The 16,864-nt window shown below is 35.5% G+C and overlaps 1 protein-coding gene across 4 annotated transcripts in view; it reads right to left on the bottom strand.

The window, feature by feature from the left end:
- Window positions 1-16,864, bottom strand: part of LOC144649993 (uncharacterized) — a 53,327-nt gene that overhangs the window by 10,499 nt on the left and 25,964 nt on the right. For 2 of the 4 annotated variants that reach the window (XM_078509621.1, XM_078509624.1), the window contains 3 exons: window positions 12,409-12,486; window positions 11,551-11,595; window positions 10,093-10,246 (listed from right to left, as the gene is read on the bottom strand). In XM_078509621.1, coding sequence (XP_078365747.1) covers window positions 10,093-10,246; window positions 11,551-11,595; window positions 12,409-12,486 — 277 coding nt within the window. Of the gene's footprint in view, window positions 1-10,092; window positions 10,247-11,550; window positions 11,596-12,408; window positions 12,487-13,421; window positions 13,513-16,864 lie in introns of those variants that run through there. The other 2 variants (XM_078509623.1, XM_078509622.1) reach the window with 2 other exon arrangements.

Genomic DNA, 16,864 nt, shown 5'->3' with positions numbered 1-16,864 from the left:
TTTTTGTTCAAGATTGGTGTCCATTAAATCAACGTATTCTTTCGATACTAGGGTTGTTTTTTGGTACAATCCATCATAGTACGGTGCACTGTTGTTTATCGTTGCTTGATTAGCATCAAAATTGTTTCCTGCAACATCTTTTGTCAAACAATTTAATTTAAGATAGCTTTTGTTGACACCTGAAGACAAATCAAGAGCATACGAATCGTAATCATCATCTACTTTAACGTCTTTGGGCGTCTTCAATTTGAATATTTTTTTATTCTCCATATCATAATTACCATCATCAGTCAGTTTAAAACCGACTCCAGCTGGTCCTTCTTTTCCTACACTGTCAGTCTTTGAATTTGCGATATGATTTCCGTCGAAAAATCCCATATGTAATTATGTTATATATTTTCAAAATAGTTCTTGATGAATTTTTCATTGTGATTGGTGTTTGTCATTGATAATGGTTTCAAGATGCCAAAATATTCTTTTTTGAATACAAGTGCTTGGTGTAAAAAATAAAGACAATAATAACCACATAAAACAGACTTGAGGTCTTGATATTGAGAATTATTAAAAAGAATATTGGTGATACCATCTCTTTTTGCTCTCATTTTAAATTCTTGGGGATAATGCATCCCAAAACTGTCAAAATACCATAATGTTTTGTCATTTTTACCTTTTACACAACAAGTCCAATGAGTTCCAGCATTATTCAAATCATCTAAATTGATAACACATGGACTATGTTTTTTAGGCATATGTTGGTTTCTGCTATATATGCCGGTAATATCAATTTTTAAATAATCACACCAATTAATCAAATCTCTATCGGTCAAAGCTTTATTAATGAATTTTGGTTTATTTACAATCTCAATCCAATTATTGGAATGGTTGGTTGCGTTACTTTTTTCTTCATGGTTCTTTTTTTTATTCCTGAACCTTTCTTATCCCAAGTACCAATGAAAGGGGGACTTTTGTATAGGGCATAATCGTTGATATTAAATGGTCTGTTACGCAATCCTTGACCTTGGCTTTTTATTGGAGGTGGATAAGGTCTATTTTGAAGCCCCATCCCAGATTGTATCATTGGTTTAATATGAGAAATTTGTGTTTTTGAAATTTTTATATCAACACCTTTATTGAGGGTTTTCGATTTTTTGATCTTATTGATCTGTGTTTTTGTCAGAAACATTTTGTCGTTTCCAGACAAATCATTAGACAACAATCTCAGTGTTATTGGAGATTTGGTCATGATGGCTTTTGTAAGCTTCAATTTCTGGTTTCTGCTTAGTGATACAGTGTATGGTTTGTATTCAGTCATATATATTAACGTTACATAAAATACATTTGATTAACGAACCAAGCTTTGAGGAGAACTTTACCATTGACGATATCAACACTTAGCTCTTCTTCATGGAGAATCAAAGCATAGAGGCTGTAATTTGCATTTGGATTCCCAGATAAATTGTAAATGAATTGGATCTTGGTTGAACCACTTTTGATTTCTTCCTCTTGGTTTCTAAGATCAAAATAGATGAGCCCATACAACTCTTGAAATGATTTCAGTGTTATTGTTGGAGAACTGTAATAAGCATTAAAATCTTTTTGATATTCCATCAATGTCCTGTATGCTTGTACGATCTCTGTATCTGGTTTCAGTTCTTCGTTTGGATAAAAAATACCGTTGCTCAGTTCAAGCCTTGCATTTGAAAATGTTCGGTTATTCGCGATGTTATATGTATTAAATAGAAATGGATTTTGTGTTTGATCATTCATTTTTGCATCATTAAGAGCCCATATAAAAACATGCCTCGGTTTTCGAATTGAAGAAGTAATCCTGAATGTACCTTGACGTGCTGTTGTTGATGGAGAAATCTCAATTCTCTCTTTGAGATATGACCATGTATGTGGCTTTAGATATGTTTTAAGAAAAATCTGCTCACCCTCAGCATTGAATATCATTTTCGGTACCCATAAAACAAGCCTAGTGACAATAAACCTTCCTGGGTCACCCCCAGCACGAAATATCACATTGTTATCAGTTTCAAGACTGACATCAATGGTGACTTTACCATTCGGTGCTATTTCTGTCTCAAAAGAGTTGAAGAAACCATATCTGTTCAATGGTAGTACGATGTTATTTTCAGCGGATGCTGTAAGTAATGCTTTTCTTTTTGCGAAACCCTCATTGTAGTTTACATTATCTCCATCAACTACATTTCTTGCTTCATAAGCATTATCAGCGTCGTTTCGACCGTGCTGTACTTCTCTCATAGTATATTTTTCTGATACAGCACCGACACTAGTGTCTGGGTAATTGAACATACTTGGTCCGACTGTTTCAGTGTAACTTGATGATAATTCAGTCAGATTTTTCACATTGATAGCATGATTAACCCCTGGTGCACCGAGAGCATTAACTCCGCTTAATTCAACCTTCAACTGATTGATAAGTGAATAACCGGAATTGACGGTTGCAACCTGATCATCTGCATTATATCCAGTGTTATCCATCTTTGTGATTTTAAAATCAACAGAAAGGTATGAATTATACAAGTCGAAAGGGTGAGTCTCACTACTGCTATCAATAACGAACCTGTATCCACTCTTTTTTTGAGACTGGTTGTTTGCAGGTAATGTTATTGGATTTTGTAAATCAAATGAGACATATTCGTATCGTTTGCAATATTTCGAACTTCTGAAAGACATTATATAATAATGGTTTACATTATTTTACATGTTGGTTAATTTGTCGAATTCCAGACTGAGGATATCATTCCTCAATTGTTCTTCCGTATTTTTCGTTCTTTCTGGTTGGAATTTTTTGTTTTCAGGATGTGATTGTAATAAGCTGACGATCATGTCTCCCTTATTTTCTGATTCAGTGTATTTTTTCAGTTTTTCTGTTTCTTTCTTGGTTGCTTTATTCAGTCTATTTTTGATGATGTTGCCAGTTTTATGTGCAACATGTTGTACTCCTTTTTTTACCGGCTTTTTTGCCAAATCTTTGGTGGTTTTACTTGTCAATGATTTTTTTGCAGTGGAAATTAAACTGTTCATAATACCACCTCCTTTTTGGTGATCATCAACTGGGTCACCGGTTTCAATGTCGATGTAGTATGACATACCGGTATTCATATCTCTCACTTTTCTGATTCTGCTCATATACGAATACGATATATAATATCACACTTCTTTCAACAGCAAAGTCAAGTTAATTGGTATATTATTGAGATGGATAGGGTTGTTCAATCCATCAGTGATATATATCCTCAATTCTTTGATGATGTTGGTATTGATTTTGTTGAAAAGGGGTCGAGGTATTGTTTCTTTTATTTCAAATGGATAAGATATCTGCAAATTGGCAACACTAAAACGATAAAGTACATCACCTTGCGTCCCAGAAACAAGTGAGTCGCTCAGAAGATTGCAATGAATGAAAATGTTATCAACATTTCTAGTTATGTTTGGAGCATTGGATCCGTATTTTGTTGATGTGATGATTTCTTTATTGAAACCAATCAGTTTTGAGAAATCACCTTCTCTGAGATCCAATTGATATTTTTCTTCCAATTCAATATACACCTTCAATAATGATGATGAAAATTCAAGTGAGATACCTTTCCCCTTATCGTTTAAATCACCGTTCACTTCGAGTATTTGTGAAATATACTCATTGATGTCTGAATAAGAATAATTACCATCACGGAAAACAATTTCAACCCAATTCGCTCCAGAATCCTTGCTGTATTTTATTTTGTTATTTCCATACTTTGAAGACACATTGAACCAGCTATAAGTCATTTCAGCACTGTAAAGAGCCAAATAATATGTTTTATTCCTGTCTAGGACTATTTCAGGCACATGATTGATGGTAAAATCATGAGACATTGAATCTCTTATACCATCATTGCTATCCAAAAACATCGGGATTTCCATTATATCATTAGATTACATTAATTGAGTCCTGACAAATTTATCGTATTGTGTTTTAGCTATCACACCTTGTTTGAGTAAATAATCAATGATCTGCCACATTTCATTTCTGAGAACAATACTTGTATTACCAGCCCTTTTGCTTCCAGCCAACAAAGTCAATCTTTTCATCAAATCGTTTGGGTCTGAGTATATCATTGTACCTCCAATCAGTTTTGATTTCCCTGATGATCTATGTTTTGGGATGTTTGATAACATATTGAGATTATTGAATATTTTGATTGCTTTTGATGAATACTTTTTCTTTGGATTAAACCTCTTTGTGATGAGATCAACGAGTGATTTGTCAGCAATGTCTTCATAAACCATTTTACCATCTTTCACGGCTTCGATGACCATTTCATTGATTAATCTTGGTACATTTATGAGTAAACCGCCATACTGTCCATTGTTTATCTTGTAAGCATTCCGCTTCGGCTGTTTGTAAAACCTGATACCATCGCCTGTTTTTTCCCTGAAATTGATTCCTTTTATAACAGTGCGATATTTACTCAATATCTCTTGATCTTTCCTTGCGTTATTTTTAATAATCCGATTTGAAGATCGTCTTTTTCCAGTTAGATGAGATATTGCTGATCTAACTTCTTTTTCATCTGGAATATCATTCAAATCAGGATCAAATCCATATTTTCTTATGATGGTTTTTTCACCTTGGTTAAAGATATGTTCTTCAACGACTTCTTTTTTTGGGACTTCTTCATCTTCATCTTCTTCTTCATCTTCTTCAGGTAATATGTCTAAAGGTTCAAATTTTGATGGTAAATCACTTAACCAACTTTGAACCCCACTTTGTGAACCAGATGATGACATTGTTTCATTCAACATATCAACAGCTGTAATTAATTTTTCTTGTTTTTCATTCAAGTTTTCAATTAATTTGTCTTGTTTTTTATCGATGGTTTCTTTCACCTCTTTCTGAGATGTTATAACGGGTTTGAATAATTCCTTGCTTTCAAATTGTCTTGATTGTTTTTCATCCAGTGTGTCTTTTATTTGTTTTCTGATTTGTCTTTTCAAAAGATTATTCTCATAATGCTTCTTCTGATTCTCTCTGAATTTTTCGATATCCATATATAATAGTTTAGATAAATGACAAAATTAATATATCAATTGACATAAATGCTGGAAGACAGATATTTTAATGTACACAATATATATATTGATGAAGATTCCAAACTATGACAACATCAAAAAAGAAGCCAAAAAACGAAGCTTAAATAACTTCTTGAATGAAGAATTCAGAATGCTCATTTGCGGTCAAAGCAATTGTGGTAAAACAAACCTTCTGATGCACATATTGAGAAAACCGCTCGTGTTTTATGACAAGATAATATTTTATACTCCGAATAGACATCAAGACAAAATAAAAGATCTCGAATCATTGATGGATGACATATCAAAAAAGGTTGGTTATGATGTGTTAGAGATTAAGACTGCTGATGAAATAATGGATACTGAAGAATATCCCAACAATAACAGAAAAATAGTGGTCTTCGATGATTTGATAAATTGTTGTGACAAAATTCAATCCAAAATAGCGAATCATTTCACTGACGGAAGACATCATAATATAACTCCCATTTATTTGAGTCAAAGTTACTATGATGTGCCTCAGAAAATAAGACTGAACAGTTCACATATGTTATTATATCCACCAGCCACAAAAAACCATTCCAATCTGATCGGCAAAGAAAATAGAATAGATCCCAATTTATTTGACAAACTGATGCCCTTCGAATTTTTGTTCATTGATAAAGAAAAGAAAAGCTGTAAAAAAAATTTTGATGAAATTGTATAATCAATATATATAATGGTTAGATCATATTGCGTAAAGCAGAAAAAACAGACAGAATGTGTACCAGAAAGTGAAAAATATTTTAAAACCAAAAATGGCCGAACTATGATGAAATGCATATGCTCTGAATGTAAAAGCTTTAAAACCAAATTTGTCAGTGAGAAAAAGGGGCGAGGAGTTGGTGAAACGATTAACAAAAAGGTCGGGGAAAAAATTCCTGGTTTTCAACAGAGCCAAGACATTGCTAGCTTCATTATGCGTATAACTGGTGGTGATAAGGATTTATTTAAAAAGTATTGGTCGGGAGATATCGTAAAAGGCATAGTAAACCCTCGTAGCGGTATTCAAACAAAGAGTTTTTGGAAGCCAGCAGGTTCGTATGCTAACGAAAATACCGATCCAAAATGCAATTACAGTGAATATAAAAACGGTAAATGGATTAATCATTATTGCGATTAATATCTAATCAATATATATATAATGGTTAAATCGTATTGTGTACGTGAAAAAATACAAACTAATTCAGTTCCTGGTTCTGAAAAATATGTGAGAACAAAAAACAATCGTTTAATGCTCAAATCGGAATGCATTTCTTGTGGTATTACTAAAACTAAATTTGTCAAAAGTCAAAGTGGCGGAGCTCTTGCTCGTTATAAAGGCCCTTCTACTGTTGATAAAATAGCCTATGTAGCATCAAATTTTGTAACTCCATCACCTAGCTTTGCTTCAATGGCAAGAATTTTAGCAGGTCAAACTCTCAAAGGTGTAAAAGACAATGTTGATTACTATAAAAATGGTAAGGGTTTTGATATCCACAAAGCTATTCTGAAAGTAGCTCCAAAAGAAGGCTTTGTTATACCCGGCCATAAATATACCGGTCCCGGGAATCCTCTTGAAAAACAGGTCAAATGGGATCCAAATACTGGTAAAATACTTAAGATATATCAAAAACCAACTGGTAAAACAGATGCTGTATCGATGCAACATGATGTAGATTACAGCGTCTGTGCAAATAAACCCTCAAAAGATCAGGTTAAATGCAAAAACAAAGCTGATAAAAAGATGGTAAAAGCCCTCGATTCTATTCCGTGGAAAGACAGACAATGGGGTCATGCTATTGCTCGTAATACCATTGCAACAAAGGAAAAGTTGGGTTTAGGTGTTAAGCCAAAAAAAACGTAAAAAAACGACAGGTGAAGAAAAATGGCAAGAAAAATTAGCTGATGAATTACATACAGCAATAAAACGTAACTTTACTAAACGACGTGTTATAGTTAACCATATTGATGAAATATGGTGTTCGGATTTGGTCGAAATGCAACAGTTTAGTAAATGGAACAAGGGATATAGATATCTTCTCATGGTACTGGATGTTTTCAGTAAATATGGTTGGATAGTGCCTCTAAAAGACAAAAAAGGTGAAACTGTAACTCAAGCATTCAAAACCATATTCAAAGAGGGGCGTAAACCTCAATATCTTTGGACTGATAAAGGGAAAGAGTATTACAATAAAAATATGAAGGAGCTTTTGGAAAAGAATGGTATAACACTATACTCAACCGAAAATGAAGAGAAAAGTAGCGTATGCGAACGATGGAATAGGACAATTAAAACCCGAATGTGGAAACAATTCACTGCTCAAGGTAATACGACGTACCTCGATATGCTACCCAAGCTGTTAAAACAGTATAATAATACCAAACACTCAAGCATTAAAATGACACCCGTAGAAGCATCGAGGAAAAAGAATGAAGGCTTAGTATATTTCAATTTATACGGTGATATGAAAACATCAAAACAGAAACCGAAATTCAAAATAGGTGATAAGGTTCGAATATCGAAGTATAAAAGAAATATTTTCGATAAAGGGTACACGCCAAACTGGACAGAAGAAATTTTTACCATCGATAAGATACAATACACTAATCCTATTACTTACAAATTGAAAGATCTCAATAATGAAGACATACAAGGAAGTTTTTATGAACCTGAACTGTTAAAAGCAAAACAGGACGTATTCAGAATTGATAAAGTCATTCGGAGGGATTATAAGAAGAAACAAGCTTTAGTGAAGTGGAAAGGATATAATGATGATTTTAATAGTTGGATACCAATGAAGGATCTACAACATATATAAAATTCGTGCTTATTGACTTAGGCATCTTGAATCAATTCTGAGAATAAAAGTTTATTTTATGACAAACGTTTATATAAAAGTTTGTATAAAAGTTTATTGTAATATGATTGGTTAGTTAATATAAACAATAGAACATTCGAATCTATTGTATTGAACCAAACATTATGAAACCATGACAATAATGCAGATGTTTAACCTTGAACTATAAAATATTAATCACCATAATTTTAAAAAAGTCATAAATATATATAAAAAACAACGAATCACAAGAAATATATAACATTAAAAATTTACCATAACTGTCGGTTAAAAATATATAAAAATTTCTAAAGTATATATATAAATGGTTGAAGTCCGAAGATATTTTACTGAAAAAGACAAGATGGATGCAAAAAGAAGGTCCAAGACTTTATATGCATCTAAAAAGGAATGGTTTTGTGTCATTTGCAATAATTATAACTACAAATTATCCGGTAAATGGAGACATCTTTTGACACAAAAGCATATTAATAACAGCATCATTTACAACAAAAAATCAGATTAAACGCACTGTATAAATGATATAAAAAATAATGTATAATAAATATTATAATGACATCAAATTACATCAAAGAAAAATTCGTTGAGATGATGAATATCATAGAAAAACATTGCATTAAAGACAATACACTTTTCTTACAATCAAGCGAAAAGGAACAATTAAATAGATTAGTTAACATTTGTACTGATCTCGGTATTATATCAAATATGATCCTACATAAAAACATGTTCAAAAATCTGATAAAAATACAAAAATATTATATTGAAAATGTAATATAAGACGTTCATTTTAAACGCACTAGAATCCAACTTGATAAAAGGAATAATTAAACGCACTAAGATGCAAGATTTTCAAAAAAGAGTATAAGAGATTTTGAAATAAATTTCAAAAACATCATAAAACTCGGCTTCGCTTGGTTTTCCAGATTGATATTTCAGTTATGATATCAAGGCTTGTTTAAACGCACTGTATCCAAAATTTTGAAAAAGAGTATAAGAGATTTTGATATTTGGTTCCATTTTTAATTTCCATTTTTGATTCCATTTTTTTGATTCCATTTTTGATTCCATTTTTGATTCTATTTTTTGAATCCATTTTTCAAATCCATTTTTGGATCCAGTTTTGGATCCAGTTTTAAATCCAGCACTGGTTAGTAGTATAGTAGTTGGGGAGTAAGAGATCCAAAAATTTTTGGGTCTCGTACCCCCAACTACTATACTACTCTTAGGATACACCCTTGACGTACACCTCGTGAGTATGCGAAAGATCGTGTTTTGTTTTCTCCGACTCTTATTGAGCATGAAGAGATGCAGTAAAGGCTTTTAATTAAATTGTAAACATTTCCTCCTATGTTCACTTTGAGTAACTTATAAAATAATCCCTCGTGCCAAACGGAGTCGAAAGCTTTGCGGAAATCTACGAAGCAAGCATAGATTTTCTCTTTGTGGTAGTGGACATATTTATCTATTAGGGTTCGTAAGGTAAAAACATGGTCTGCAGTGCGGTTTTCAGGCAGAAAGCCAATTTGTGAATTATGTAAAATCTTGTTGTCTTCAAAATATAAGTATAATCTTTGATTCAGAATGGAACAAAATAGCTTACCAAGACAACTAGAAACACATATGCCTCTATAGTTTGTCGGATCACTCTTGTCACCTGATTTGTAGATTGGGGTTATAAGGCCTTGACACCAAACATCTGGCATATGTCCTGATCGCAGAATAAGGTTGAAAAGTTTGATATAAACAGGCATAAGTGATTCAAGGCTCGCTTTGATCATTTCATTTCTTATTTTGTCAGCAAATGGCGATTTTTTGTTCTTCAGTTTCTTTACCGCTTGACGTATTTCTTGCTCATTTATTTCGTGATCTAAGTTGTTAATCTGTTCTTTTCCATTTTCTAATCTTTGCAGTTCACAAACTTCATGCTCAGGTATGGAAACTGTCGTGTTTTTGGAACACTCGAAGGAATACTGTATGTTGGTCAAAATCCACTTGAGCACAAATATGGCTTAAAAGAGGTTTTTGTATCTATTTACGGTGTCATTGCTTTGCGAGAGAATTTCACATCCTTGACTATTAGCCAAAACAACTTATCAATAAAGGTGATAACGTGCAATTAGTTCAGTATTACCTTGCCACGAGCCTCAGCACCAGTTCAACCTTCCTTGAAGGATCCACTTTGATTGGATCAGCTTCCGTGAATTGTTGTGTACTGTGGCCTTGTAATGTTGTCCCGCCTGCTCTCCAGGCTGGGTCATGCTCAGTGACGCGACCAGGGTCTTGTACTTACAAAGAAAATTTTCCTGTTAGTGTTGCCATAAGATGGCAAAATATCAACATTCCCAGTCCGGTGTTTACCCACCTCCTTCCGTCCTGAAGCAACAAGAGGTTAAGAGGATGAACGTAACACAGGTTTGCGAACGGCCCGAGGGGTCCGAGGAGTCTTACATGCAAAAGTCACGGGTGGTCATCATCGTACGTTTTTAGGCATTAAATCTGCTTATTAGCCGTTGTTGAATGAGTACCTTAAAGGAGTGAAATCTGGCAGTAGAGTAGCAGCTCTCGTAAGCTTCGTCTAGTGTAGCAGTTGCTTTTGTTTTTGGGGTTAGGGGCATTGTTCCTGTTGCCGTTTTTTTCTATTGTTCTCCCGATGGTTGGTAAGCCATATTTGTGAGACCTTACGAGGGCTGCTACCTAACCCTATTCTGGTACAGTCGAACCTCTTTAATACGTTAAATATGGCCACCAAACGGGCAAAGCTTAAGGCCTGGCTAAACTAGGAAACATTGTTGTGGACGCAAATGTTTCCCAGTTTAGCCACACGGGAAACATTTGTTGCAGAAACAAATTTTGCTTTACGGAAACAAAAAATGTTTCTGCCTCAAGTCAAAAACATTTTTGCTCCCGACACAAATTTTCTTCCCGAAACATATATTGCCCAGTTTAGCCACCGTGGAAGCAATGTTGACTAGTGTGCGCATGCGTGGTACTTTGTTCCGGGAACATTGTTTCCTAGTTTAGCCACTCGGGCAGCAAAACATTTTCCTGGCTTCCATCTAATTTAGCCAGCAAGGAAACAAGACAAGGAACAATTTTTCCGCAACAATGTTTCCTGGTGTAGCCAGGCCTTAAGTGTCCGTTTTATTGAAGTGTCCATAACTATAGATTCAGTAGTACCCAGTAAACTGTCCGTTGTATAGAGGTGTCTGTATATGTAGGTGTCCGTAAGGAGAAGTTCAAAGGTATTTCAAAATTTTCGACGATCATCCAGGTATATTTTAAATGGGCCCTCTCCCCGTCCCCCTCTCCAGTTTAAGTTGTAACAAAAATATGTTATCCCTTGTTCAAACCAAATGAGAATTCCCACTCCAGTGGTTAAATGGCGAAATAATTGCGATCATCTAACAACACTATTGCGAGTTTAAGCAAGCAACAATTAGTTTAGGTTCGTTAATTTCGCGAGTCATGGATAATTGACGCAAATTAAAAATAACGGAATGTGGACCATTTGAATACTGAAGGCTTTGGCTATACACAAACTCGGTTATGTGAGATTACATCACACAAAAAAGGGAAATAAATCACTTACCAGCTGATTCCTCTGTCCAGGGTGACTCATCTTCATCCCATTCGTCTGTTTATGTTGAACGAAAAATGAAATAAAAGTAAAATGCAATTGGAAAGAGCTCAGGATAAAGTCTGCGCTCGAGTCAGTAGTGGCACATTTACCAGGGCCGTCGCCCGACTATCAGGTTTCTGGAAATATTTGGTGCTATTCCATCACAGGGTTGTCCCCAGTGTTAAGTTTGCCGGGATCCACATATATACCTGAGAGGAGAGGTACTCACGCGTCAGGGATCCAACCAGACCGCTTGATCCGGGGTCTAATGCACTAATCATTACACCACCGCTCCAACAAAGATGGATTTTTAAAGTAATTTATTGACAAAAGAAGGCGATTTATGCACTTCTCAACTCTGGGAAAGCTCGGTCTCGGAATTAAATATAGGCAAGCACATATCAGCTATTTTGGGATTTCTTTATAACTTTAATTTCGCATGGTATGAAAAATGTTTGGCTAGTTATTATCTTGATTTGCACTGAAAGGTCGGTTGTCCTTAAGAAAAGGAAAAGTTGTGCGAGGAACTGTTTATCCTTAACTTCAGCATTAAAAAAACTTGCTTTATCAAGAGTTTCTATCAGGCTGAAAGTTAGACACAGTACCTTTGTTTATATATAGGACTGTTTTAATGCAATACTGTTCACAGCGATGTTCAATCCTACACAGAAAGACTGGCAACGTTTGCTAATATAAAGCATCTTCTGGAAAGTCTTCTCAGGGTGTATCATGTTACATATGTTTATAAGTAAACCATTGTGTAACATACATGTTTGCACAAAAAAAAGTAGAATGTTTCTTTTGCAGTAAAAACAACACATCAGCTACCTTCATATTCATTTTCGCCTTCATCCTCATCGTGGTCACCTTGGGTGAGTACGCTGCACAAAGGGTTTTCGAACATCTCTATCAACGAGGAAATGAAATAAAACTTTAGATTCATCGAAGATGTACGATGATAGAACTCACAGATCGTTCAGTTCAAAGCTAGCGCTCATAACAGAGGAAGGCAACTCGAGACAGCTTGAATTAGTAATGTAGCTTCAAAACAGTGATGTTTCAAGCTCTTAAAGTAAAACTGCAGAAAATCCGATTTTGTGTCCAAGTTTTCAGCTAGACGAGTGTACCTAATTAACTAATGATATACCGTCATAATAAATAATATTAACCTCTTTTGAAAGTTTTCACTTGTCGTGGCGATCAAAATGGTTGCAGCTTTGAGCGCTGATTGGACAGACCGATGTGAAATGATGGGTTTAGATTAAAATTTCGCATGATGTAGTTTTCAGTGAAATCGAAGTTTATGGTATGAAAACAGGTTTGGCATCCTTCCATGATTCAAGATCCAGTGGAAGTGAATTTTGTTCAATTTGAAGGGTATTGATCGTGTACAGAGGGGGGAGGAACAGAATAGAGAGGAGGGGGAAATAGTCCAAAGAAGTAGGCCTAGGGAGGAGGGAGAAATCGATATGAAAAAGAATACGGAAGAGGGATAAACCTGCTCAAAAAGTAGGGAGGAGGAAGATGTACCCTCCTGTTCCTCTCCCCTCTGTACAGTGCACAGGCTACTAAAAAAATACCGCTATAAGAAACTAAGGTTATTTGCTGTCAAGGCTCAAGGTTCTAAAGGAGTTTAGGGCTTCAAAAACGCCTCGCTCCAGGGCTCCGGACTTTGGAACAAACGTTTTCAAGACTTCATGTACGTACTACAGCAAAATAATGTTAGGGATGCAGGCAGCAAAAAGAAAGGACGCCAGGCTCCACGGTCAAGATTTTGGGGCTCCCCCTCCTTTTGAGAGCCTGAAGGCAACTTTAGAAGTAGCTAAATAAATACAACTCACCATAAGATAGGAGAGGCCGATTAGGAGGAGGAGGAGGAGGAGGGGGGCAAGCCAGAGAAAAGGAAAATATATCCATTAATTTTCATGATCAATCCCGATCCTGAATCTTAAGACATGCTAGACGGTGAATTCTAGAGATAACTCAGTCAGAGGCGAGAAAAACCGAAAAAATACACTGTAAGTTGCAAGAGAGGTAGTAGTAAACGTGAACCCCAAACTCACACATTTCTCCTGTTCACTGGTTCCAAGTTTCTCCAAAGGGATGTTCGGTAATTAAAAATAAGATATTTTACTAAGCATCACGCACCAACACATTTTGCTGTAAGTAACTTTGGCCAGGCTGATGGATATCGTTTGTTATACTGGGTACTTCTTTTTAAAGGGCTCTGTTTCTAACTGGTTGTATAAACATTTCAATAATGTGGATAGAGCTCAAGACAAGTTGCAGGGACTTCAGGACTGTTGAAATTTGCGGCAATGAGGTATGGATGTAGTAAAGGAATGAAAGAAAGGCTAAAGGAGTGAAAGATGGAAAGTACTTACCACGGCTAGGTGGAGGGGGAGGTGGTTGACGTGCTGTTTATGACCAAGAAGAGAGTAATCGGTATCAAAAAATCTCACTTTTGTTTATGTTGTCCTTTTAATTACGAATTAAGTCTCCCAAAAATTATAAAAAGACAGTTGTTTCAATGTTGAAAGCAAAAACAATTCTATTGCAGTTTTATGGCATTTCGTTATCACTCATCCCATAAAAACGAGAAAATACGAAATGTCGTTTCAAATTTTATCACGAACTCAATAATCAACTCCTTGATGTTCCTAACTGTGAATCCTCATTTAAATTGACACACAAACTCTGTTAAGATTTTTGGAAATTGTCAACTGCTGATTTTCTTTGCTTTTCAGCGCTAGTAAGTAACCAGTCAATTAAGACTTAAATTCGTATTAGTCACCACTTAAATAAAAGTTTACTTTTACAATAATTGATCACATTTACCACTATATAGCATCGCTTTGTAATTTTCGTCGGTAAGGATCTTGATTCAAGGTGATGTGCGATAAGTGGAATAATTTGATGGAATTAGCAAGCTTTTATTCTAAAAGATCGGTTGAGCGACCAGCCTCTATTGTTTTAGCGTCTGCTTGCTGACGAGAGCTCACTGACTCTCGCCAGCAGTTTTTGTTACGATCACTTCATTGAATTCCCGAGGTGGCCGCTTACGAGAGCGTCGACTGTGTTTAAGAAAAGCAATTTTCCCCAAGGCTCATGGTTCTAAAGAGGTTTAGAGCGTCAGGGCTCCTCTTCCTTAAACAGAGGACTGGGTTCTGTGGCAAACGTTTTCAAGGCTCCACGTCATGCAGCAAAATAATGTTAGGTCTCTGACAGGCGAGTGTCGAGAGCATTCGGCAAGCTTATCAAGGCCTTCAATTTGGTTTTAACGAAATTGGCTCCGGTGAAGTGGAAAACGAACTGAAAATTCTTAAATCAAACAAAGCTACAGGGTGGGATGGAATCTCCCCGAAGATTCTAAAGTTAACTGCCAAAGGTTTAGCACCATCCCTAACAAGTCTCTACAACAGCATTATTAGAAAGGGAAATTGGCCTAACACGTGGAAAATGGGAGAATGGACTCCTGTTTTCAAGAAAGGAGATAAAACCGATCCGGGAAACTACCGACCTATAACAGTACTGAACTCTGTTGATAAAGTATTTGAGTCATTGCTTTCCAAGCAAATCATGGAAACCATGAATCCACATCTATATCAGAAAATGTCTGCCTACAGAAAGACACATAGCTGTGAAACTACGTTGATAAGGCTAACTGAGGACTGGAAAATGGCTGCTGATAATAAGGAGTACGTGACTGTTCTATCCACCGATATGAGCAAAGCTTTTGACTCATTGCACCCTGCACTAATGATCCAGAAACTTAAAGCATACGGCTTCTCTGAAAGAGCACTAAATCTTTTGCGATCCTTTCTTGAGCGTAGAAGAAACAGAGTCAAACTACAAGAAGCGCACAGCGCATGGAAAGAACAAAAAAGGGGGTGTCCACAAGGCTCCTCCTTCGGGCCTCTTCTCTGGAATCTGTTCCAAAATGATCTCTCGCTACATAGGCAGTCTGCTAGTCTATTTATGTATGCTGATGATCACCAAATATACGCCAATGATAATGATATACAGAAGGCCGCCCAAACTCTTAGGAGAGAAACAGAGGCAGTGTCACAGTGGTACAAGGAGAACCTACTGCAAGCCAACCCTCAGAAATACCAGATCCTTACCCTTGATCCACAACCTTCCAAGAGAACCCCTGAATATGCACTGAAGATGGAATTCGATGGTCATGAAGTCAAATCATCGGAGTATCTTAAAATTCTTGGTGTAACCATCGACAACAAACTGACATTTAGTGAACACATTAGTGATATTTGCAAGAAAACTAGTTGTAAGGTTGGGGTGTTAATGAGACTACGTAATCTAATTCCATGGTCTGCAAAGTTACAGCTGTACAAATCTAGTATTTTGCCTCACCTTACATATTGTGATATTGTATGGCACTTTTGCAAATCATCCGATAAGAAGAAAATGGAGAGAGTTCAAGAGCGCGCACCCAGGGCAGTCTTTAAATCCCAATCGGAGACCTACAGTGAGCTACTGAAAAGAGCAGGTCTACCAAGTCTGTACCAAAGACGTCTACAAAACATTGCCATTCTAATGTATAAAGTAAAACACGGACTTGTGCCCACTTATATAACAGAAATATTTAATACAGCCCCGAAACGATATAATCTGAGGAACGCTGATTTTAATATTCCACGTTTTCGCACAGTACATTATGGAAAACATCCTTTACGATATTTCGGGCCTTATCTATGGAGCAAACTAGACCACAGTGATAGAGAAAAACATAATGTCACGAGTTTTAAAAACAGTATTTTAAAAAAAGACCTCACCCGTCTTATACAAACTGAGTGTCAATGTGACATATGCAGCTAGCCGATATACATTTTTAAATTTTTAATTTTTAACTCTTAACTGCAATTTTTATCTTTCACCTACTTTTATGATAAAATTTCATATTCTATTGTAATTTATTGATTTATTTATTTATTAATGTATGTAGTACGATTCTTCAGTTTTTCTTCTTCTTAGAATTTAAGTGTAAATATTTTAACTTTAAATAGCTTAGATATATAATAATGTAAATAGTGTCCACAATTAGTTTTTTTTTTTTAAGCTAAATACTTCAGACACTTTAATAAAGTATTTCATTCACAGGCTAAAAATTGCTTTAATATTAATCCCGTTATCTAAAACTAAGAATAACATAAACTAAGCCAAATTAAAAAATAAAATCAAGTCATCACTGTACCGTTGATCATCATCACAATTGTTGCGACAAACAACAACACAAAAACATTTCGAGAAGAAATTTAACTTA

Source organism: Oculina patagonica, chromosome 4, assembly GCF_052425735.1.
Source record: "Oculina patagonica isolate OP01 chromosome 4, crgOcupat, whole genome shotgun sequence".
Classification (NCBI taxonomy): Eukaryota; Metazoa; Cnidaria; class Anthozoa; order Scleractinia; family Oculinidae; genus Oculina; species Oculina patagonica.
Note: the sequence above shows the minus strand (reverse complement) of the source record. Positions and strands in the feature narration are given on the sequence as shown.